The sequence below is a fragment of the Macaca fascicularis genome, chromosome 1, assembly GCF_037993035.2.
Source record: "Macaca fascicularis isolate 582-1 chromosome 1, T2T-MFA8v1.1".
Lineage (NCBI taxonomy): Eukaryota > Metazoa > Chordata > Mammalia > Primates > Cercopithecidae > Macaca > Macaca fascicularis.
In genome coordinates this window covers 202416520-202442684 of record NC_088375.1, presented here as the reverse complement: position 1 = coordinate 202442684, position 26165 = coordinate 202416520, and the positions used below count along the sequence as shown (strand labels likewise).

Sequence of the window (26165 nt, the reverse complement as noted above, 5' to 3'; positions counted from 1 at the left end):
AGCAAAAGCTGAATCTTGGGGCACATAATGATAATGTGAAGGTCCAATCCCTAGCTAAGTGACTCAGTCTTTTTTATTTAATAATTTCTGGGAGATTTGGGATTTCGAAGCCCATTACTAGTAGAACCTGGCCTATATTAAACATGGAAGAAACTTCATTATAGACAGAACTCTTGGGAACTAATTCATTATAGGGTCTTCATCTCTATATATGTTCATGTTTATAACTTTCATACAGTACTGAGTAGTAGTTAATGTATTTGTAAAATAACCGCTCAGGCCGGGTGCAGTGGCTCACTCCTGTAATCCCACCGCTTTGGGAGACTGAGGCAGGTGGATTGCTTGAGCCCAGGAATTTGGGACCAGCCTGGGAAACATAGTGAAACCCCATTGCTACTAAAAATACAAAAAATTAGCCAGGCATGGTGGTGCACGCCTGTAGTCCTAGGTACTCTAGAGGCTGAGGTGGGAGGATTGCTTGAACCTGGGAAACAGAGGTTATAGTGAGCCAAGATTGTGCCAGTGGCACTCCAGTCTGGGTGACAGAGTGAGACCCTGTCTGAAAAAAAAAAAAAAAAAAAATCAGGTTAAGTGACTGAATCTGGTGGTGGTCTGGGGTGGGAGTTCAGATGGTGAGGCATTAATATAGTCTTACTCATAGGTAAAGACTGGATTAGATTATTCCAGTAATACAAAGGTCATTCATCATCCAAGAAATCCATTAATGTAATATACCATTTTAACAGGTTGTTTTGGGTTAAATTTGTTCTCCCAAAATAATATGATTAAGTCCTAATCTACAGTCTTTTATTTGGAAATAAGGCCATTGAAGATGTAATTAATATGGTCACTAGGGTAGGGTGGACCCTTAATCCAGTATCACTGGTGTCCCTATGAGAAGACAGTGTGAAGATGTGAGGAGAGAATACTTTGGGTTTTGTTTTGTTTTGTTTTTGAAACGGAGTCTCACTCTGTTACGCAGGCTGGAGTGCAGTGGCGGGATCTTGGCTCACTGCAACCTCTGCCACCCAGGTTCAAGCGATTCTCCTCTGTCAACCTCCCAAGTAACTGGAATTATAGGCGCCTGCCACCATACCCAGCTAATTTTTGTATTTTTACTAAAGAGAGGTTTTCACCATGTTGATCTTACCATGGTGACCATGTTGGTCTCGAACTCTTGACCTTAAGTGATCTACCTACCTCGGCCTCCGAGGTAGGCCTACTACTCCAAGGTAGTGCTGGGATTACAGGTGTGAGTCACCACACCTGACCAAGGAGGACAGAATACTTTGTAATGATAGAGAGACACACATGGAGGGAGAAGATGGCCATATGAAGACAGAGGCAGAGATTGGGGATAAGCTGCTTCAAACCAAGGAACACCTAGGGCCACCAGAAGATAGAATGAAATAAAGAAGGATTCCTCCCTTACAGGTTTCAGAAAACACATGATCCTGTTGACAATTTAATTTTGGATTTCTAGCCTCCAGATTGCAAGACAATAAAATTATATTTTTTTAAGTTACCTAGTTTGTGGTACTTTGTTAATGGCAGCCCTAGGAAACTAATATACAAAGAGGGGAAAACGTATAAATGCAGAATAAACATTTAATACATTTTAACTCTAATTTATGATTTTTTAAGTTTTAGCAGATTGAAAACAAAGGGTACCAATCAAACTCCTATATTAAACGTCGTCATTCTTTTTTTTTTTTTTTTTTTTTGAGATAGAGTCTGTCTCTGTTACCCAGGCTGGAGTGCAGTGGCACAAACAAGGATCACTGCAACCTTGACCTCCTGGGCTCAAGGGATCCTACCACCTCAGCATACCATGTAGCTGGGACCACAGGTGCACGCTACCATGCCCAGCTAATTTTTGTTTTGTTTTGTTTTGTTTCTAGAGACAGGATCTCACTTTGTTGCCTAGGCTGGTCTCAAATCTTAAACTCCTGGCCTCAAGTGATCCTCCTGCCTTGGCCTCCCAAAGTGCCCAAATTAGAGATGTAAGCCACCATGCCCAGCCTAAGCATCATTATTAGTAGTTAAATTTTAGCAGTGTTTCCATTCAGCAAGTGACACCTGCTGTCATGGCCTCTGTTCCACACTTTATGGGAGATCCTAGCCCATGCAGTAGGACAAATATAAGAAATGAGGCAGAGGCCGGGCGCGGTGGCTCAAGCCTGTAATCTCAGCACTTTGGGAGGCCGAGGCGGGCGGATCACAAGGTCAGGAGATCGAGACCATCCTGGCTAACACGGTGAAACCCCGTCTCTACTAAAAATACAAAAAAACTAGCCGGGCGAGGTAGCGGGCGCCTGTAGTCCCAGCTACTCGGGAGGCTGAGGCAGGAGAATGGCGTAAACCCAGGAGGCGGAGCTTGCAGTGAGCCGAGATCGCGCCACTGCACTCCAGCCTGGGGGACAGAGCAAGACTCCGTCTCAAAAAAAAAAAAAGAAAGAAATGAGGCAGAAAAATGGAACTACATGAAATAAAACTCCTTATTTGCAGACACATAATTATCTACGAAGAATGTTTCAGAAAATCTTTGGGTGGTTTTTTTGTTTTTTGTTTTTTTTTTTTTGAGAAGGGTCTTGCTCTGAGGCTCAGGCTGAAGTGCAGTAACTTACTGCAGCCTCAACCTCCTGGGCTCAAGCAATCCTACCTCAGCCTCCCAAGTAGCCAAGACCACAGATATGTGCTATTTTCTTATTTTTGTAGAGACAGAGTCTCCCTGTGTTGCTCAGGCCACTCTTGAACTCCTGGGCTCAAGTGATTCTCCCAACTTGTTCTCCCAAAGTGCTGGGATTATAGATATGAGCTATAGCACTTGGACTCAGAAAATCTTTGGATAAACCATTAGAATAATAAGAGACTTTAGCTAATAAGAGAGGTTGCTACATACCAGATTAATATACAAATATGAATAGTATGCCTATAAACCAGTAATAATGCAGTAGGAAAAAAAGTGCCCATTCATTATAGCAATAAAATCTATGAGCAGTAGGAATAAATCTAACAAAAATATGTAAGATCTTAACAGAGAAAATAACATTGAAGAGTATGAAAGACCTGAATAAATGGAGAATTATACCATGTTCATGGATGGTGAGACTCAACATTGTAAAGATGTGAATTCTCCCCTAAATTAATCTAGAAGTTCAATACAATAATGAAGCTTGTCAAACTGATGCTAATATTTATGAGGTAGAAGGGTCAACAGCATTTTTGAAAAAAATGTTACTTGATGCCATGCCTGGTGGCTCAACACCTGTAATCCCAGCACTTTGGGAGGCAAAGGCGGGTGGATCACGAGGTCAGAAGTTCGAGACCAGCCTGGCCAACATAGTGAAACCCCATCTCTACTAAAAATACAAAAATTAGCCAGGCATGGTGGCGTGTGTCTGTAATCCCAGCTACTCAGGAGGCTGAGGCAGGAAAATCGCTTGAACTTTGGAGGTTGGAGGATGCAGTGAGCCGAGATTGTACCACTGCACACCAGCCTGGGCAACAGAGAGTGACTCCATCTCAAAAAAAAAAAAAACTTGAGGCGGTGGGGCAACTCATTTTAAAGTTTTGGTAATACTGTGAAGTGTTGGTGCAGAGACAGGCAAATTGAGAAAGTGAACTGAATAAAAATCTCATCAATAGATCCATAAATTATGGACTCCAGATGTATAACAGTAGTACCATTACAAATTAGTGGGGAAGGCTGGGTGTGGAGGCTCATGCCTGTAATCCCCGCATTTTGGGAGGCCAAGGTGGGCGGATCACTTGAGCTCAGGAGTTTGAGACCAGCCTGGGCAACATGGTGAGACCTTGTCTCTTATTTAAAACAACAACAGGCCGGGCGCGGTGGCTCACGCCTGTAATCCCAGCACTTTGGGAGGCCGAGGTGGGCGGATCACAAGGTCAGGAGATCGAGACCACGGTGAAACCCCGTCTCTACTAAAAATACAAAAAATTAGCCGGGCGCGGTGGCAGGCGCCTGTAGTCCCAGCTACTCAGGAGGCTGAGGCAGGAGAATGGCGTGAACCCGGGAGGCGGAGCTTGCAGTGAGCCGAGATCGCGCCACTGCCTGGGCGACAGCGCAAGACTCCGTCTCAAAAAAATAAAATAAAATAAAATAAAACAACAACAACAAAATAGTGGGGAAAGGATAAACTTTTCAATAAATGGTGCCAGAAAAGTTGTGGGTTTTTTTTGTTTTTTTTTTTTGTTTTTTTTTTTTGAGACAGAGTCTCGCTCTGCCGCCCAGGCTGGAGTGCAGTGGCGTGATCTTGGCTCACTGCAAGCTCCGCCTCCTGGGTTCACGCCATTCTCCTGCCTCAGCCTCCCGAGTAGCTGGGACTACAGGCGCCCGCCACCTCGCCCGGCTAGTTTTTTTGTATTTTTTTTTTAGTAGAGACGGGGTTTCACTGTGTCAGCCAGGATGGTCTCGATCTCCTGACCTCGTGATCCGCCCGTCTCGGCCTCCCAAAGTGCTGGGATTACAGGCTTGAGCCACCGCGCCCGGCCAAGAAAAGTTGTTTATATGGAAAAAAAAATTAGAATACTATGTACAAAATAAATTGAAGTAAATTAAAGCCCTAAAAGTGAAAAACAGAACTTTAAAAAATTCTTAGCCGGGCGCGGTGGCTCAAGCCTGTAATCCCAGCACTTTGGGAGGCTGAGACGGGCGGATCACGAGGCCAGGAGATCGAGAGACGATCCCGGCTAACACGGTGAAACCCCGTCTCTACTAAAAAATACAAAAAAAACTAGCCGGGCGAGGTGGCGGGCGCCTGTAGTCCCAGCTACTCGGGAGGCTGAGGCAGGAGAACGGCGTAAACCCGGGAGGTGGAGCTTGCAGTGAGCTGAGATCCGGCCACTGCACTCCAGCCTGGGTGACAGAGCAAGACTCCGTCTCAAAAAAAAAAAAAAAAAAAAAAAAAAAAAAAAAAAAAAAAAAAAAATTCTTTATGTCCTTGAGATAGGGAAGGATTTCTTAAAATACAGAAGAAGCATACCACTAACTGATTGATAAATTTGACTGTATTAAAACTAAAATCGGTACTGGGTGTGGTGACCCACGCCTGTAATCCCAGCACTTTGAGAAGCCAAGGTGGGCTGACCACCCGAGGTCAGGAGTTTGAGACCAGCCTGGCCAACATGGTGAAACCCCATCTCTACTAAAAATACAAAAATTAGCCAGGCGCCTGTAATCCCAGCTACTTGGGAGGCTGAGGTAGGAGAACTGCACAAACCCAGGAGGCCGAGGTTGCAGTGAGCCGAGATTGTGCCACTGCACTCCAGCCTGGGAGACAAAGCAAGACTCTGTCTCAAGAAAAATAAATAAATACATAATAAAAATACAAAAATTAGCCAGGCATGGTGGAAGTACTGGGATGGGAAGCATGCAGATCATATAGGGCATTTTAGCTTATGAGAACTTTGGAGTTGGATGATAAACCATTGGAAAGTTTTGTGTAGAGGAGTAATGTGATTTCACTTATGTTTTAGAAGGATCATTCTGGCTGCTGTATTCAAACTAGACTGAAGTTGCAAGGAGGCTATTAAAATAGCCTTTAGGGCCAGGTGCCACTTTGGGAGGCCGAGGAGGGCGGCTGAGGTCAGGAGTTTGAGAGCAGCCTGGCCAACATGGCAAGATCTGTCTCTACTTAAAGTACAAAAATTAGGCCAGGCACGGTGGCTCACGCCTGTAATCCCAGCACTTTGGGAGGCCGAGGCAGACGGATCACGAGGTCAGGAGATCAAGACCATGCTGGCTAACACGGTGAAACCCCGCCTCTACTAAAAATACAAAAAAATTAGCCAGGTGTGGTTGCAGACGGCTGTAGTCCCAGATACTCGGGAGGCTGAGGCAGGAGAATGGCGTGAACCAGGGAGGCGGAGCTTGCAGTGAGCCGAGATTTTGTCACTGCACTCCAGCCTGGGCAACAAAACGAGACTCCATCTCAAAAAAAATAAAAAAATACAAAAATACAAAAGTTAGCTGGGCGTGGTGGTGGGCGCCTGTAATCCCAGCCACTTGGGAGGCTGAGGTAGGAGAATCACTTGAACTCTGAAAGCGGAGGTTTCAGTGAGCTGAGATTGCGCCACTGCACTCCAGCTGGGGCAACAAGAGCAAAACTCCATCTCAACAAATAGCCTCTAGATGATAAGTGATGGTGACTTGGATCAAGGTGGCAGCAGCAGCCATGGAGAGAAGTGGTGGGATTTTGCTATTCTGAAGGTGAAACCAACAACATGGAGTCAAAGATGACACAATGGCTTTGATCTAAACAGCTGGTAGAATGGAGGTTACGTTTCCTAAGATGGATAAGAGTGTAGGAAAGGTAGATTTAGGATGGAGGTGAACAAAAAGTATGGTTTTGCACATGTTAAGATGCTGTGATTTGCTGGGCGTGGTGGCTCATGCCTGTAATCCCAGCATTTAGGGAGGCCAAGGCAGGAGGATTGCTTCAGCCCACCAGTTTGAGACCAAGCTGGGCAACATAGTGAGACTGTGTCTCTATTTATTTAAAATAAATAATTTTTTTAAAAAGATGCTATCATATTATGAAATATGTGTTTGGTCTTCATCCCTCTTTCCTGGCATACAACTAAAATCCTTAGAATCTCCAAAGTGGTGTCTTTTTGTATGCTCATGAATTGACTGCTGGCTGACTGGCAGCCTCTAGGTAGCTTCAGGTTTGGGGCTGGTCACCAGAAAGGTCAAGCAGGAGTAGAGAAGTAGGACTTTCAGCCCACCCCCAGCCTCTGGGGAGGAGAGAGAGGCTAAAAGTTAATTTGATCACCAATGGCGAATGATATCATCATTCATGCCTACATAACGAAGTTTCCATAAAACCCAAAAGGCCTGGGTTTGGAGTGCTTCCAGATAGCTGAACATGTGGAGGTTCCTGGAGGGTGGTGCACTTGGTGGGGGCGTGGAAGCTCCAAGCGCCTTCCCACGTGCCTTGCCCTATGCATCTCTTCATCTATATCCTTTGTAATATCTTTTATAAGAAACCAAGAAACTTAAGTGTTTTCCTAAGTTCTGTGAGCTACTCTAGCAAATTAATCAAACTTAAGGAGGGCATTATGGGAACCCCAGTTTATAGCTGGCTAGTCAGAAGCACACATAAAACAAGCTGGGGCCTGCAATTGGCATCAGAAGTTGGGGGATGCCTTCTGGGACTGAGCCTTCAACCTCTGGGATCTGATGCTCTCTCCAGTTACATAGTGTTAGAATTGAATTGAATTACAGGACAACTTGCTGGTGTCAGTGCAGGACTGATTGCTTGCTTGATGTTTGAAACTATGAGCCTGGATGGGATCCTAAATACTCCCTAGGGAACGATATAGGTAGAGAAGATGTTTGAGGCCTGAGACCCTGTACATTCCAAAATTTGGAGATTAGGAAAATGGAGAAGAACCAGCAAAGGAGACTGAGAAGGAGTAGCCGGTGAGGTAGGAGAGCCATGAAGGAGTAGTGTCCTGGTGGTCAAGTGAAAAAAGTGTTTTAGGATGAAGACAATGACCAACTGTGTAGGCAAAATGAAGACAAAGAAATGATCATTGGATTTGACAACACGCAAGTTACTAATAACCATAAAAAGGATGGTTTTGGCCAGTCCCGATGGCTAACGCCTGTAATCCCAGCACTTTGGGAGGCCGAAGCAGGCAGATCACCTGAAGTCAGGAGTTCGAGACCAGCCTGGCCAACATGGTGAAACCTCATCTCTACCAAAAATACAAAAATTAGCTGGGTGTGGTAGCACGCATCTGTAATCCCAACTACTCAGGAGGCTGAGGCAGGAGAATCTCTTGAACCCGGGAGGCAGAGGTTGCAGTAAGCCGAGATCACGCCACTGCACTCTAGCCTAGGTGATAGAGTGAGACTCTAACTCAAAAAAAAAGAGTGGTTTTGATGGATGGTGATGAAAACCTGACTGGAATGGGTTCAAGAGAGACAGGGAGACAGCAAATACAAACAAAACAGAACAAAACTATTTCAATGAATTTTGTGTAAAGGGAGTTGAAAAGAAAAATGGAATAGAAGCCAAAATGTAGGTGTGAAATCAAGGGGAAGTTTTTTTGGTTTTTTGTTTTTGAGACGGAGTCTCGTGTCACCCAGGCCAAAGGGGAAGTTTTTGTTGGCACATCTGTTTGTTTGTTTTTGAGTTACAGTCTTGCTCTGTCGCCTAGGCTGGAGTGCAGTGTCGCAATCTCGGCTCACTGCAGCTTCTGCCTCCCAGGTTCAAGCGATTCTCCTGCCTCACCCTCCTGAGTAGCTGAGATTACAGGCGCCCACCACCATACCCAGCTGATTTTTGTATTTTTAGTAGAGATGGGGCTTCATCATGTTGGTCAGGCTGGTCTAGAAATCCTGACATCAAGTGATCCGCCCGCCTCAGCCTCCCAAAGTGCTGGGATTACAGGTGTGAGGCACCGCGCCCGGCCTGTTTGTTTGAGGTGCAGTCTCACTCTGTTGCCCAGACTGGAGTGCAGTGGCGCAATCTCTTCTCACTACAACCTCCACCGCCCAGGGTCAAGCAAATCTCCTACGTCAGCCTTCTGAGTAGCTGGGATTACAGGTATGCTCCACCATGCCCGGCTGATTTTTTGGTACTTTTAGTAGAGATGGGGTTTCACCATGCTGGCCAGGCTGGTCTTGAACTCCTAACCTCAGGTGATCTGCCCGCCTCGGCCTCCCAAAGTGCTGGGATTACAGGCGTGAGCCACCACGCCCGGCCTCTGTTTTTAAGATAGGAGATACTTGATACCATGTTTGTACAATATTTGCAATTACCCACTTTGTGTACAGAGGGGAATGATTTTGAATTCAGCTTAAGCACAGCTTATTTCTGCCTGTCTTGCGTTCAGAGACCCACCCTTCCTGAGCAATGTCACATTTGCTTCTGCAAGGTGCCCTGAAGGCACTACCAGCCCGGGATCAATTTTCAGGTTAATTTTTCTTTTTTTAAACTTTATTTATTTATTTTTATAGAGATGGGGAGCTTACCATGTTGCCCAGGCTGATCTCGAACTCCCGGGCTCAAGCGATCTGCCCGTCTCAGCCTCCCAAAGTGCTGTGATTACAGGCATGAGCCACTGTGTCCGGCCTATGTTAATTTTTCTGGTTGAGATTTCCCACACCAAGCAGGTAAAGTAAATCTGGCCTCCAGAATCTCACAAGGCAAACCACTGGGCTTCAGTATTTCACCTAGGGCCTTTTTTTCCCTACCCAGGGCCCTGCAAAGACAAACTTTCTTTACCTTCTCATTGGACTTAGTCAGAATTTTTAGTCCCTTTTCACTAAGGTTGTGGTCCTCAGAGGGTTCTAACTTCCCAGCTGTCAGCTCTAATAGATCAGAGTTTGGTACTGGTAAGGACCTAGTCCCTTAGCCATTACTGGCTCACACAGCTCAGGCTGTGCTGCCTCCGCTTAGCTGGCGTCTAGGGATTTCTACATCTTTCTTGCAAGCTCAGCCACACCTTTAAAAAACTTCAGCTGTATTTTATCCAGCATCTCTAGGGATTTGTGGCAGAAAAGTTTTCACCACTATTTTGCTGGAACCAGAAATTTTTCTCCTCACTCTACCTGGCTAATTCCTGCTCACCTTTGAGGTCTCAGTTTAAATGTTACTTCTAAAGAGGTATCCCCAACCTTCTCCATCTCAGTCTAAGCTAGGATACTACTCATAGCCCCTTTATACTACTCATAGCACCTTCTTTCTTTCTTAGCACTTAACTTGTCATTGTAACTTCATGCAAGTCTTTGTTGAATTTAATTAAATTTAACCACACACACACACACACACACACACACACACACACACACACACACACACATATATGGAATCTCACTCTGTCGCCCATGCTGGAGTGCAGTGGTGCAATCTCGGCTCACTGCAACCTTCACTTCCTGGGTTCAAGCAATTCTCCTGCCTCAGCCTCCCAAGTAACTGGGATTACAGGTGTGCGCCATGATGCCCGACCTTTTTTTTTTTTTTTTTTTTTTTTTTAAGTAGAAATGGGGTTTCGCCATGTTGGCCAGGCTGGTCTTGAACTCCTGACCTCAAGTGATCCACCTGCCTCAGCCTTCCAAAGTGCTGGTATTACAGGTGTGAGCCACCTATAATTTAACTTTTTCAGAGACAGAGTCTCTGTGGCCCAGGCTGGTGTGCAGTGAGTGTTGTGATCATGGCTCACTGCAGCCTCCACCCCCTGGATTCAAGTGATCCTCCTGCCTCAGCCTCCTAAATAGCTAAATATATATTAAAAATATATATATATATATTTTTTTTTTGTAGAGATAGGGTCTTGCTATGTTGAATAGCCTATTCTTTCACTCCTAGGCTCAAGCTATCCTCCTGCCTCTGTCTCCCAAAGTGCTGGGATTACAGGCATGAGCTACCACCCTGGGCTGGAGTCTTTGTTTAATGTCTGATAACCGTTTTAGATTGAAAACAACATGAAGGCAAAAATCAAATGTGTTGGCTCAACATATAGCAAAAGGCCTGATTTATTGAACATGCTCATGCCTGTAATCCTAGTATTTTGGGATGCTGAGGCCAGAGGATCTCTTGAGCCTAGGAGTTCAAGACCAGCTTGGGCAACATAGTGAGACCTCATCTCTATATTTAAAAAATGAAAGAAGGCTGGGCACGGTGCCTCACGCCTGTAATCCCAGCACTTTGGGAGTCCAAGGCGGGTGGATCACGAGGTTAGGAGTTCAAGACCAGCCTGGCCAGATGGTGAAACCCCATCTCTACTAAAAATACAAAAATTAGCCAGGCACGATCGCGGGCGCGATGGCGGGTGCCTGTAATCCCAGCTACTCGGGAGGCTGAGGCAGGATAATCGCTTGAACCTGGGAGGTGGAGGTTGCAGTAAGCTGAGATCGCGCCACTGCACTGTAGCCTGGGTTACAGAGCAAGACTCTGTCTCAAAAAAAATAAATAAATAAAGAAGAAGATGCTCAATAAATTTTGCTAATAAAACAAGTAATTTTCTAAAAAACTAGTCTCAGGTTTTTTTTTTTTTTTTTTTTTTTGGTTTTTTGTTTTTGTTTTTGTTTGAGACAGAGCCTTGCTCTATTGCCAGGCTGGAGTGCAGTGCTGCGACCTCAGCTCACTGCAACCTCCACCTCCCAGGTTCAAGCGATTCTCCTGCCTCAGCCTCCTGAACAGCTGGGACTACAGGTGTGCACCACCACGCCCAGCTAATTTTCATATTTTTAGTAGAGACGGGGTTTCATCATGTTGGCCAGGATGATCTTTGGCTCTTGACCTTGTGATCTGCCCGCCTCAGCCTCCCAGCGTACTGGGATTACAGGCATAAGCCACCGTGCCCAGGTGATAACAGTCTAGTATTAAGTGATGTGTTGAAACCTATTATCTTCTGTGTCTTGGCAATTATATTCTCCAACAAGAAAGAGTTCTTAATGGAATAAAAGAGGCTTCTGATTATTATTTTAGTTGACTCACCTTAGAAAAGGATTGTTCACTTTGGGAGGCTGAGGCAGGAGGATTGCTTGAGTCCAGGAGTTAGAGACCAGCTGGGGTAACATAGCGAGACCTTATCTCTATTAAAAAAAAAAAAAAAAGCCAGGCATGGTGGTGCACACCTGTAGTCCCAGCTACTTGGAGGCTGAGGTAGGAGAATCACTGAAACCAGGAGTTTAAGGTTGCAGTGAGCATTTTTTGTTTGTTTGTTTTTTGGGTGTTTGTTTTTTGAGATGGAGTCTTGCTCTGTGGCCCAGGCTCGAGTGCAGTGGTGCAATCTTGGCTCACTGCAACCTCTGCCTCCCAGGTTCAAGCAATTTGTCTGCCTCAGCCTCCCAGGTAGCTGGGATTACAGGCATCCGCCACCACACCCAGCTAATTTTTGTATTTTTGGTAGAGACAGGGTTTTACCATGTTGTCCAGGCTGGCCTCGAACTCCTGACCTCAGGTGATCCCCCCGCCTCAGCCTCCCAAAGTGCTGGGCTTACAGGAGTGAGCCACTGTGCCCAGCCGCAGTGAGCTTTGATCACACCACTGCACTGCAGCCTGGGCAACAGAGCAAGATCCTGTCTCAAAACAAAATAAAATAATTGTAATGTAGGTTTTGGTAACCACACGTGTCTTTTCCTCTTCAGAATGGAGATCTCCTCTCATCAGTCTCACCTCCTGCAGCAACTGAACGAGCAGCGCAGGCAAGATGTATTTTGTGACTGCAGTATTCTAGTTGAAGGGAAGGTCTTCAAAGCACATCGAAATGTATTATTTGCTAGTAGCGGCTACTTTAAAATGCTTCTTTCTCAGAATTCAAAAGAGACAAGTCAGCCAACCACAGCTACATTTCAGGCTTTCTCCCCTGACACTTTTACAGTTATCTTGGACTTCGTATATTCTGGCAAACTGTCTCTTACTGGTCAGAATGTCATAGAAGTAATGTCGGCTGCTAGCTTCCTTCAGATGACTGATGTCATAAGTGTATGTAAGACTTTTATTAAATCTTCCTTAGACATTAGTGAGAAAGAAAAAGATCGCTATTTCAGTCTCTCAGATAAAGATGCCAATTCTAATGGTGTAGAACGTTCCTCTTTTTATAGTGGTGGCTGGCAAGAAGGAAGCAGTTCTCCACGTTCTCACCTAAGCCCAGAGCAAGGAGCAGGTATAATAAGTGGAAAATCTTGGAATAAGTATAATTATCATCCAGCCTCCCAGAAGAATACTCAACAACCCTTGGCCAAGCGTGAACCAAGGAAAGAGTCCATTAAAAAGACCAAACATTTGAGAATGTCACAGCCTTCTGAAGTTACTCATTATAAGTCAAGCAAACGAGAAGCACGAACATCTGATTCTTCCAGCCATGTTTCCCAGTCTGAAGAACAAGCACAGATTGATGCTGAAATGGACTCTCCTCCTGTTGGCTATCAGTACGGTCAAGGATCTGATGTCACATCCAAAAGTTTTCCAGGTACCCAAGAAGGGCATAAGTCCCCTCCTCTAGGTTCCAAAGTGCTATATAAATCGGTCTTCTGTCAAAACACCCTTAGTTTCAGGTGCTCTAAGCAGTTGAAGCAACTGATTTTTTTCAAAAGTTCTATTTCTGTAATGAAATTTATTTAGTAACGACAGGCGTGGTGGCTCACGCCTGTGATTCCAGCAGTTTGGGAGGCTGAGGTGGGCAGATCACCTGAGGTCAGGAGTTCAAGACCAGCCTGGTCAACATGGCAAAACCCCATCTCTACTAAAAGTACAAAAAAATGAGCGGGGCATGGTGGCATGTGCCTGTAATCCCAGCTATTCAGGAGGCTGAGGCAGGAGAATCACCTGAACCCAGGAGGCGGAGGTTGCAGGGAGCTGAGATTGCGCCACTGCCCTCCAGCCTGGGTGACAGAGCAGGAGTCCTTCTCAAAAAACAAAAAAAATTAGCCAGGCATAGTGGTGCACACCTGTAGTCTCAGCTACTCAGGAGGCTGAGGCAGGAGAATCACTTGAGCCTGGGAGGCAGAGGTTGCAGTGAGCTGGGATTGCACCACTGCACTCCATCCTGGGCAATAGAACGAGACTGTGTCTCAAAAAAAAAGGAAGAAGAAATTTGTTTCATAAAACGTGGATTTATTCAAAATAATATTGAATAAATATAATGACAATCCAAATAATAAGAGTACTAAGGGTCAGAACCCATGATTTTTCAAACCTGTATCTGTGGGTGGTTAGATTACTCTTAAATGTTTAAAGCTCTTTTCTAAATAGTTCAATCTCTAAGACACATATTTTCACTTTTTTTTTTTTTTTTTTTGAGACAGAGTCTTGCTCTGCCCAGGCTGGGGTGCAGTGGCCAGATCTCAGCTCATTGCAAGCTCCGCCTCCCGGGTTTAGACCATTCTCCTGCCTCAGCCTCCCGAGTAGCTGGGACTACAGGCGCCCGCCACCTCGCCCGGCTAGTTTTTTGTATTTTTTAGTAGAGACGGGGTTTCACCGTGTTAGCCAGGATGGTCTAGATCTCCTGACCTCGTGATCCGCCCGTCTCGGCCTCCCAAAGTGCTGGGATTACAGGCTTGAGCCACCGCGCCCGGCCGATATTTTCACTTTTAAATAGTCTTTTTTTTTTCTGTGTATTTACTCAGAGGAATATTTAGCTTATTAAGATACAAACACAGGTTGGGCGTGGTGGCTCACGCCTGTAATCCCAGCACTTTGGGAGGATGAGGCAGGCAGATCACAAAGTCAGGAGTTCAAGACCAGCCTGGCCAATATGGTGAAACCCTGTCTCTACTAAAAATACAAAATAAATAAGCTGGGCGTGGCACACGCCTGTAATACCAGCTACTCAGGAGGCTGAGGCAGGAAAATTGCTTGAACCCGGGAGGTGGAGGTTGTGGTGAGCTGAGATCACGCCACTGTACTCCAGCCTGGGTGACAGAGGGAGATTCCATTTCAAAAAAAAAAAAAAAGATACAAATACATTTTTTTTCTTCTTTTTTTGAGACGGAATTTTGTTCTTGTTGCCCAGGCTGGAGTGCAATGCGCAATCTCGGCTCACCGCAACCTCTGCCTCCCGGGTTCAAGCAATTCTCCTGCCTCAGCCTCCGGAATAGCTGGGATTACAGGCGTCTGCCACCACGCCCAGCTAATTTTTTGTATTTTTAGTAGAGACGGGGTTTCTGCACGTTTCCCAGGCTGGTCTTGAACTCCTGACCTCAGGTGATCTGACCTCCTCGGCCTCCCAAAGTGCTGGGATTACAGGCATGAGCCGCTGCGCCCAACACATCATTTTTTTTTTTTTAAGGAATGCCTGTAGTCCTAGCTACTGGGGAGGCTAAGGCAGAGCATCACTTGAGCCCAGGAGTTAAAAGACCAGCAGAGGAAACATAGAGCCCATCTCCCACCCAAAAAAGAACACCTCACATACAACCCATGACACTGGTCCTGTAAGTCTACAGTGGACCAATGTGCAACATGAGACATCTCATTTTCATGATAATAGTAAAACGCAGAAAGATCATGTAAATTGACAGTTTCAGAATAATCCTCCCTCACTCTGGAAGTAGAGAATAGGGATAAGAAATGCGTATCATACAATTTTCCCCCCAGTTAATCAGTTAACAAATTTGCCTAATAGTTTCCATGTAAATTTAAAGGAAAATTATATTAAAATGAAACTCCTCAAGGTTGTAAGATACAAATTACATATTTATTTTATTTTATTTTGCTATTTTGTAGAGATGGTGGGTCTCATTATATTTCCCAGGCTGGTCTTGAACTCCTGGCCTGAAATGATCCTCCCACCTCAGCCTCCCAGAGTGCTGGGATTACAGGAATGAGCCACTGTGTCCAGCCTGATTTTTATTTTATAAAAGTTTCAAACATATACAAAAGTAAAAAGAGAATGGTATAATTAACCTCCATGCATCCATGACCTAGTCCCACAACCTCTAACTCATGGCCTGTCTCATGTCTGTATCCTTATCCCTAACCCACTCCCTTTATTACTTTTAAACCAATCTCAGACATCATATGTTTTCACTTGTAAATCGTTCAGAATGTGTCCTTAAAATAGTATAGGAAAAAACTACAATACTATTGTCATACCAAAATTGAACAATAATTATTTATTTATTTATTTATTTATTTTTTTATTTTTTTTTGAGACAGGGTCTCACACTGTTGCCTAGACTGGAGTGCAGTGGCACAATCTTGGCTCACTGCAACTTTCACCTCACGGGTTCAAGCGATTCTACCACCTCAGCCTCCCAAAACGCTGGGATTACAGGCATGCGCCACCACACCTGGCTATTTTTTTTTTTACTTTTGGTAGAGATGGGGTTTTACCATGTTGGCCAAGCTGGTCTCAAGCCCCTGACCTCAAGTGATTTTCCTCCAAGAAAAAAGCTTAAATATTAAATACTTTTACTTTGAAATTGTGTACAGTTTTAAAATATAGTACTATTTTACATTTAAAATCTAATGACCCTAATGCATTAAATTAAAAAAAAAAAAAAAGGCACGGCAGGCCAGGCACAGTGGCTTACGCCTGTAATCCCAGTACTTTGGGAGGTAGAGGCGGGCGGATCACGAGGTCAGGAGTTCGAGACCAGCCTGACCAACATGGTGAAACCCTGTCTCTACTAAAAACACAAAAATTAGCTAGGCGTTCTGGTGCGTGTCTATAATCCCAGCTACTCAAGAGACTGAGGCAAGAGAATTGCTTGAACCCAGGAGGTGGAGGTTGCAGTGAGCAGAGATTGCGTCTTGCACTCCAGCCTGGGCGAGAGTGAAACTCCATCCCAAAAAAAAAAAAAAAAAAGCATGGCAGTCTGTATCAGTCTGAATTTACCCAACTTGCTTTTTTTTATTTTTATTTTTTATTTATTTATTTATTTATTTTTTTGAGACGGAGTCTCGCTCTGTCACCCAGGCTGGAGTGCAGTGGCCGGATCTCAGCTCACTGCAAGCTCCGCCTCCCGGGTTCACGCCATTCTCCTGCCTCAGCCTCCCGAGTAGCTGGGACTACAGGCGCCTGCCACCTCGCCTGGCTAAGTTTTTGTATTTTTTTTTTAGTAGAGACGGGGTTTCACTGTGTTACCCAGGATGGTCTCGATCTCCTGACCTCGTGATCCGCCCGTCTCGGCCTCCCAAAGTGCTGGGATTACAGGCTTGAGCCACTGCGCCCGGCTGCTTTTTTTTATTTTTTATTTATTTATTTTTTTAGACGGAGTCTCGCTCTGTCGCCCAGGCTGGAGTGCAGTGGCGCCATCTCAGCTCACTGCAAGTTCTACCTCCTGGGTTCACACCATTCTCCTGCCTCAGCCTCCCGAGTAGGTGGGACTACAGGCGCCTGCCACCATGCCCGGCTAATTTTTTGTATTTTTTAGCAGAGAAGGGGTTTCACTGGGTTAGCCAGGATGGTCTCGATCTCCTGATCTCGTGATCTGCCCGCCTTGGCCTCCCATAGTGCTGGGATTACAGGCATGAGCCACCATGCCCAGCCGAATTTACCCAACTTTCTAAATATATCAAATACTGAAGTTAAAGTTCTATACTTAGAATTACATTGACAATCTAGTCTTAATAAAATTTCTTTCATCTGTTATTTTTTGGGCTCACCAACTCTTTGTGCATTCTTTTTATTTCATAATTTTTTTTAAGTTTATTTTTTTCTTGTTTCCAGTGGGATTGGATTGGATTCTTTCTGTTATTAGAATTGTTATTATGAACTTTGAAGGGGTGGCCTGCCCCTCCACACCTGTGGGTGTTTCTCGTTAGGTGGAACGAGAGACTTGAGAAAAATAAGACACAGAGACAAAGTATAGAGAAAGAAAAGCAGGGGCCCAGGGGACCGGCGCTCAGCTTACAGAGGACCCACGCCGGCACCGGCCTCTGAGTTCCCTTAGTATTTATAGATAATTATCTTTACCATCTTAAAGATAAGGGAGTGGCAGGACAATAGGATCGTTTTTAGGGAGGAAATTAGCAGTAAGACATAAGAACAAGGATCTCTGTGACATGAATAAGTTTAAAGGAAAATCCTGTGCCTTGAGATAAACCTTTTAGCAACATTGTTTCATCCTATCACATGGGGATAAACCTTGGACAATACCTAGCTTTTCTAGGAACAAAGACACACCCTGCCCGCCCCAAATCCATTAAACCTTGAGTTACCACAGCACATGTCTCTCGTAAGGACAAGGTTGGGGGTAGGGTCACAGATTAACAGCATCTCAAATACAGAACAAAATGGAGTCTCTTATGTCTACTTCTTTCTATATAGACACAGTAACAGGCTGATCTCTTTCTTTTCCCCACAAACTTTCCAATGATTTAATCAAAGCGTCTCTTGACAGATGATCTGCCCCGGATGCGATTCAAGTGCCCGTACTGCCCACATGTGGTGAAGCGGAAGGCAGACCTAAAGCGCCACCTTCGCTGTCATACAGGAGAAAAGCCCTATCCATGTCAAGCCTGCGGAAAAAGATTTAGCAGACTAGACCATCTAAGTAGCCATTTTCGAACAGTATGTATTATTTTTTTTTCATCGTTTTACTAATTCTTTTTTGTTTTCTTTGTTTGTTTGTTTTGAGATGGAGTCTCGCTCTGTCGCCCAAGCTAGAGTGTAGTGGCGCGATCTCGGCTCACTGCAACCTCTGCCTCCTGGGTTCACGCCATTCTCCTGCCTCAGCTTCCCTAATAGCTGGGACTACAGGTGCCTGCCACCACGCCCAGCTAATTTCTTTTTTTTTTTTTTTTTTTTTTTGGATTTTTAGTAGGGACAGGGTTTCACTGTGTTAGCTAAGATGGAGTTTTTGTTTTCTTGAGATGGAGTTTCACTCGTTGCCCAGCCAACAATCTCAGCTCACTGCAACCTCTGCCTCCCGGGTTCAAGCAATTCTCCCGCCTCAGCCTCTCGAGTAGTTGGGATTACAGGGGTGTGCCACGCCCGGCTAATTTTTGTATTTTTAGTAGAGATGGGGTTTCACTACATTGGCCTGGCTGGTCTCCAACACCTGACCTCAGGTGATTCACCTGCTTTCGCCTCCCAAAAGTGCTGGGATTACAGGCATGAGCCACCACGCTCGGCCTTGTTTTGTTTTGTTTTGTTTTGTTTTGTTTTGTTTTGTTTTGTTTTGTTTGAGACAGGGTCTCTCTCTATCGCCCAGGCTGGAGTGCAGTGGCACCATCTCAGCTCACTGCAGCCACAACTTCTCAGGCTCAAATTATCCTTCCTCCTCAGCCTCCTGAGTAGCTGGGACTACAGGCCTGCACCAACACGCCGGGCTAATTTTTGTATTTTTTTTTTTTTTGAGACGGAGTCTTGCTCTGTCGCCCAGGCTGGAGTGCAGTGGCCGGATCTCAGCTCACTGCAAGCTCCGCCTCCCGGGTTTACGCCATTCTCCTGCCTCAGCCTCCCGAGTAGCTGGGACTACAGGCGCCCGCCACCTCGCCCGGCTAGTTTTTATTTTTTATATTTTTTAGTAGAGACGGGGTTTCACCATGTTAGCCAGGATGGTCTCGATCTCCTGACCTCGTGATCCGCCCATCTCGGCCTCCCAAAGTGCTGGGATTACAGGCTTGAGCCACCGCGCCCGGCTAATTTTTGTATTTTTGTATTTTTTGTAGAGATGGGATTTCATCATGTTGCCCAGGCTGGTCTTGAACTCCTGGGGTCAAGTGATCCACCTGCCTCGGCCTCCCAAAATGGTAGGGTTACAGGTGTGAGCCATCACACCTGACCCATCATTTTACTTCTTAAGAAATATGTACATTTGGCCAGGCGCAGTGGCTCACACCAGTAATCCCAGCACTTTGGGAGGCCAAGGCGGGCAGATGGCTTGAGGCCAGTTCAGTTCAAGACCAGCCTGGCTAAAATGGTGAAACCCCATCCACCAAAAATACAAAAATTAGTGTGGTGTGGTAGCTCACACCTGTAATCCCAGCTACTCAGGAGGCTGAGGCACAAGAATCGCCTGAACCCAGGAAGTGGAGGTTACAGTGAGCTAAGATCAAGCCACTGCACTCCAGCCTGGATGACACAGTGAGACCCTGTGTTAAAAAAAAAAAAAAAAAAAAAAATGGCCGGGCGCGGTGGCTCAAGCCTGTAATCCCAGCACTTTGGGAGGCCGAGGAGGGCGGATCACAAGGTCAGGAGATCGAGACCACAGTGAAACCCCGTCTCTACTAAAAATACAAAAAATTAGCCGGGCGCGGTGGCGGGCGCCTGTAGTCCTAGCTACTCAGGAGGCTGAGGCAGGAGAATGGCGTGAACCCAGGAGGCGGAGCTTGCAGTGAGCCGAGATCGCGCCACTGCACTCCAGCCTGGGCAACAGCGTGAGACTCTGTCTCAAAAAAAAAAAAAAAAAAAAAAAATGTACATTTATGGGCTTTAGGATCATCTCATTTGCTGAGGGAAATATTTTCACACAACTCTACCATATTTAAAATTTCTCCAACTTAGTGTTTTTACTTTGCACATAAAGCATAATTATATATATTGATTTTATTGTCCTTTTAGACCTTGAAGTGGTGTATATTCTTTTCATGGTAAATAGTTTTATATTTCCATTTTAATTCACTTAGTCTAACATGTTTTTATATACCGGTCTGTTCAGAGCCAAAGATAATGTAAACTGTATAAATGTTTTAAGTGTCTAGGTCAGAATCACCACTGCAGATACTCAGCATCTACCAGTGATTACTGAATCCTTGTCTGGAAGGATCTCAGTCTAGTTGCTGCTGTCCAACCAGAGAGGGTCTTCACTATACCTGCTTTCTTTCTTTTTTTTTTTTGGAGACAGAGTCTTGCTCTGTTGCCCAGGCTGGAATGTAATGGTGTGATCTTGGCCCACTGCAACCTCTGCCTCCCAGATTCAAGCAATTCTCCTGCCTCAGCCTCCCAAGTAGTTGGGACTACAGGTGCCCACCTAGTTTTTGTATTTTTTTTTTTTTTCTCTTTTTTGAGACGGAGTCTGGCTCTGTCACCCAGGCTGGAGTGCAGTGGCTGCGATCTCGGCTCACTGCAAGCTCCGCCTCCCGGGTTTACGCCATTCTCCTGTCTCAGCCTCCCGAGTAGCTGGGACTACAGGCGCCCGCCACCTCGCCCGGCTAGTTTTTTGTATTTTTTAGTAGAGACGGGGTTTCACCGTGTTAGCCAGGATGGTCTCGATCTCCTGACCTCGTGATCCGCCCGTCTCGGCCTCCCAAAGTGCTGGGATTGCAGGCTTGAGCCACCGCACCTGGCCAGTTTTTGTATGTTTAGTAGAGGTGGGGTTTCACCATGTTGGCCAAGCTGGTCTTGAATTCCTGACCTTGAGTGATCCATCCACCTCGGCCTCCCAAAGTACTGGGATTACAGGCATGAGCCACCACACCTGCTGGTCTTATATTTTTAGATATCCGATGGTCTCAGGAATTTGTATTGGTTTATTATGTCTGGATCCACAATTATTATTCTTTTTGATACTCAAATTTTCAGTTTTATCCAGTGAACAGTCTCTACCTTGACACTGGCTCTTGTCTCCTTTTGTCACAACTCCATTAAATTTTGAAAGTGTCCTTGTTCTCTGACTCCAAAAGAGGCCAAGACTCACTTTGTACTTTCCCTACAACAGAGCTGGAACCAGCCATTTCTCAATCCGTTTCCTTTAATGGAAAGTGAAATTAGAGCTCAAAGTCTGGGCAATCATTGTTATGGAGGTGTCGTTTCTTTTACACTATTTCAGTGGATGGAGTTAGAAGATATATGTTTTGGAGGGATGGACATGAATCTGTATCAGAGCTTGTAACAAAAACAATACCACATTTGATACCCATAGTTTTTTGTTTTGTTTTGTTTTTGAGACAGAGTCTCGCTCTGTCATCCAGGCTGGAGTACAGTGGCATGATCTCAGCTCACCACAACCTCCACCTGCTGAGTTCAAGAGATTCTCCTGCCTTGGCCTCCCGAGTAGCTGGGATTACAAGCACACACCACCATACCCAGCTACTTTTTTTTTTTTTTTTTTTTTTAATTTTTAGTAGAGACGGGGTTTTACCATGTTGGCCAGGCTGGTCTTGAACTCCTGGCCTCAAGTGATCCACCCACCTCCACCTCCCAAAGTGCTGGGATTACAGGTGTGAGTCACCACGCCCAATCTAGTAGACATAATATTACTATCTCAGGAGAAATCAGGATTCATTCAAATCGTGTACTTTCAGTGTTTACTGATTAATATGTCAACAGTTATGCACAGGATAATAACTGTACTAGTGGTAGTTACATACGCTTTCCTACATATTTTACCAGGCTATATTAGCTTTCTTGGATTTTTTTTTTTTGAGATGGAGTCTCACTCTGTCATCTAAGCTGGAGTGTAGTGGCACGATCTCAGCTTACTGCAACCTTCGCCTCCCAGGCTCAAGTGATTCTCCTTCCTCAGCCTCCTGCATAGCTGGGATTACAGACGTGTGCCACCATGCCCAGCTAATTTTTGTATTTTTTTTTTAGTAAAAATGGAGTTTTACCATGTTAGCCAGGCTGGTCTCAAACTCCTGACCTGAAGTGATCCAACCACCTTGGCCTCCCAAAGTGCTGGAATTACAGGTGTGGACCACCGTGTCCAGCTTCTTGGGTATTTTTACTGTGTTTGGTGGCCTACTTCTACACTGTCCTGACTTTATTTATTTATTTATTTATTTATTTATTTATTTATTTATTTTTGAGATGGAGTCTTGCTCTGTTGCCCAGGCTGGAGCACAGTGGTGCAATCTTAGCTCACTGCAAGTTCCACCTCCCGGGTTCACGCCATTCTCCTGCCTCAGCCTCCTGAGTAGCTGGTACTACAGGCACCCGCCACCAGGCCTGGCTAATTTTTTTTTTTTTTTTTTGATTTTTAGTAGAGACGGGGTTTCACCGTGTTAGCCAGGATGGTCTCGATCTCTTGACCTCAAGCGACCCGCCCGCCTCGGCCTCCCAAAGTGCTGGGATTACAGGCGTGAGCCACCGTGCCCGGCCTATACAATTAATTTTTATAATTTTTAGATTAGAACCCATAATCTACTGTTCTGACAGCTGTTGAACAAAGTTGTTTATTACTAATTATAATACCTAATTATTCCTCAACTACAGCTGTTTACCAAGGCATTTTACACGTTAACTCATTTGGTCCTCATGTTAGCCCTGTGAGTGGTATTCCCATTAGCCACAGGAAGCAAGCAAAGATAATACTACGCTGATACGTAGAACCAGCACCATAGTAGTTGTTTATGACGAGTGTCCAGTAGAATTAGTCAGGTTTCTCATCTGTCTGGGTGGTGCCCATATCTTACCAGTTAAATATTTTAACTGTCACCCTAAAGCAAGTTTATATAATGTTTTAAATTACTTGCTCCAAGATACATGGTTAGTAAGTGACGAAGATAGTAAATGACTAGAACCCCAAGCCTTCCAATCCCTGTGTGGTCCTCTCTCCAGCAGATCTTTTATTAATAAAAATGGCAAGTACTCCTTCTATCTAAAATATTGATACATTTAAATTTTTACAATATTTATCTTTCTCTAGTAAAATAACAAAAAATTAATACACAAAACAAGAGAGATTCCACCCCCACCACCACCTCAAATTAAGATATGTTCAGACTGGACAACATAGCAAGACCCTTTCTCTAAAAAACTTTTTTTTTTTTTTTTTTTTTTTTTGTTGAGACAGAGTCTCGCTTTGTCGCCCAGACTGGAGTGCAGTGGCCGGATCTCAGCTCACTGCAGGCTCCGCCTCCCGGGTTCACGCCATTCTCCTGCCTCAGCCTCACGAGTAGCTGGGACTATAGACGCCCGCCACCTCGCCCGGCTAGGTTTTTGTATTTTTTAGTAGAGACTGGGTTTCTCCATGTTAGCCAAGATGGTCTCGATCTCCTGACCTCGTGATCCGCCCGTCTCGGCCTCCCAAAGTGCTGGGATTACAGGCTTGAGCCACAGCGCCCGGCCAATTTCTTTTAATTAGCCAGGTGTGGTGGCATGCATCTGTAATCCCAGCTCCTTGGTAGGTTGGGATGGGAGGATTGCTTGAGCCTGGGAGGTTGAGGCTGCAGTGAGCTATGGTCACCACAACACCCTAGCCTGGGTGACAGAGGGAGACCCTATCTTAAAAATAAAAAGTATGCTGGACACAGTGGCTCACGCCTGTAATCCCAGCACTGTGGGCATCCGAGGCAGATGGATGACAAGGTCAGGAGTTCAAGACCAGCCTGACCAACATGACCTATCTCTACTAAAAATACAAAAATTAGCTGGGCATGGTGGCGTGTGCCTGTAATACCAGCTACTCAGGAGGCAGAAGTAAGAGAATTGCTTGAGCCCGGGAGGCGGAAGTTGTAGCAAGCTGACATTGCGCTATTGCACTCCAGCCTGGGCGACAGAGTAAGATGCTGTCTCAAAAATAAATAAATAAATAAATAATAAAAATAAATAAGTGCATGGTGCATGTAAGTGTTTGCAATTATTATTATCATAGGAAGTATCCTGTTGTTACCTCAGATACCCAAATGCTATTGGATTAAGGGATAAGTGAAATTATTATGTAATATTAATAATAAAAAACATGATAGCCACTATTTAGAGAAAGCTGATGTTTTTCTGTGACATCAATTTGCCACTAAAACCCTTGATCTTTTTCTAATAATAGATGTTGAGTTTAATGCATGGCTTTGAACATCTTAAGTTTATGAACTGGTACCTAAAATATCAAACTGTCCTGCTTTTGAAAAATCACTTTTATCACTATTTAAATCTCTACACAGATTCACCAGGCATGTAAACTCATCTGCAGAAAATGTAAACGTCATGTGACAGATCTAACAGGGCAAGTGGTACAGGAGGGAACCAGGCGCTACAGACTGTGTAATGAGTGTCTTGCAGAATTTGGCATAGACAGCCTCCCCATTGACTTGGAAGCTGAACAACATCTTATGTCCCCATCAGATGGAGATAAGGATTCCAGATGGCACTTGAGTGAAGATGAGAATAGATCCTATGTGGAGATTGTAGAAGATGGGTCTGCTGATCTGGTCATCCAACAGGTTGATGATAGTGAAGAAGAAGAAGAAAAAGAAATTAAGCCCAACATTAGGTAGCTGTAATGTGAACCAACAGAGCTGGCATGTCTGCAATTTACATTGACTTCCTGTATCTCTCTCTTTCTGTGGTCAGAGTCTAGTTAACAAATTTATCATACTGACTTTAAAGAAATGATCTGATATAACTTGCATGCTTTCTGAACAGGCCATTGTATCTATTCTGAACTTTGTTGCCCTAAAATGTGTTGCTGCACTGGAAAGAAAGAACTAGCTTGAGTTGGCATGATGGATGAACAATTATCCTCTTACTTTCATTACAATCCTCTTTATTACAGAGATACCCTTTTTCTTTTAATATTGGAAGATCTACTTAGCAAACTTTTTTCAAAGAAAATACTTTAAATAAATTCACCACATCCAAACTTTATGTAAGACAATTTCAAGGTGTTTCAAAAACACATATACAACCAATGTTTAATTTCACAGGAAACCAGTTAAGAGCACATTTAAAGATCTGGCAACCCACCTGACTAGACAAATTAGTCTTTGTATTAATTTGAGATCTGAAACAATCTGTCATTACTCTGATATCCTGAACGTTTAAGGATTATGGAAGAAGACTAAAATGTTTGAAATCATTCATATTTGACATTTTTATCATTAGGTTAAAATTACTCTCAGTATTGTTAAAAACAAAACAAACAATAAAAAAAATGAAAGTAGAGGCTGACCAAAGATTAAATGCAGATATTTTCTTAAAGCAGGAAACTAATGTTGCCTAAAAGTCAAGGCAGTTTGTGAAGACGATCTGTCAATATGGTTATCCATCTCTCTAAAGAAAAACAGGCCAGGCGCGGTGGCTCACGCCTATAATCCCAATACTTTGAGAGGCCAACGCAGGCGTATCACTTGAGGTCAGGAGTTTAAAACCAGCCTGGCCAACATGGTGAAACCTCATCTCTACTAAAAAATATAAAATTAGCCGGGCATGGTGGCGCATGCCTATAATCTCAGCTACTCGGGAGGCTGAGGCAGGAGAATTACTTGAACCTGGGAGGCAGAGGTTGCAGTGAGCCAAGATCATACCATTGCACTCCAGCCTGGGCAACAAGAGAGAAACCCCCCCCCCAAAAAAAAAAGGAAAATAAACTAGGAGGTTCTTACCATATTTGAGTGATTTCTAATATTATGTAGTGCTATATTATTTATACAGTACTCTCTCACATATTTTCTCAATCAGTGAGGTGGATACTATCTCCGATTTACAAATGAGGAAATTAAGGTCAGAAAGTTTGAGAGAGAAAGCTGATGACTGGACAGGGTCTGATTTTAAACAATCCTCTTTCAACATTCTCTCCCTGTATGTCTCCTGAAATGGCAAAGAATAGAAGTCAAACCTCACCAGTTGGCAGTAATTATAAAAATAAGCCAATCAGAATTAGAAAGTATGAAAGGAGGAATTGAATCATTTTCAACAACATATAATATCTTGATCTAGAGATTTTCAAATAGTGCTAAGTAATGTCCCTACAGTACCTATTGGTATGTTTTTATGTCAAGTTATTTATATGTAAATATAAAGTATAAAACTATTTGAACAAATTATTCACTTAAGTACATTGAACATTTTTGCTTCTCTTG

General features: G+C 44.3%; 1 protein-coding gene across 15 annotated transcripts in view; it reads left to right on the top strand.

The window, feature by feature from the left end:
• Positions 1–25502, top strand: part of ZBTB8A (zinc finger and BTB domain containing 8A) — a 67858-nt gene extending 42356 nt beyond the window's left edge. For 7 of the 15 annotated variants that reach the window (XM_045375492.3, XM_045375477.3, XM_065534263.2 and 4 more), the window contains 3 exons: positions 12128–12951; positions 17825–17994; positions 24249–25502. In XM_045375492.3, coding sequence (XP_045231427.1) covers positions 12129–12951; positions 17825–17994; positions 24249–24581 — 1326 coding nt within the window. In that variant the 5' untranslated portion in view covers position 12128 and the 3' untranslated portion in view covers positions 24582–25502. The remainder of the gene's footprint in view (positions 1–12127; positions 12952–17824; positions 17995–24248) is intronic. The other 8 variants (XM_045375514.3, XM_045375522.3, XM_065534282.2 and 5 more) reach the window with 6 other exon arrangements.
• Positions 25503–26165: the final 663 nt, after the last annotated feature.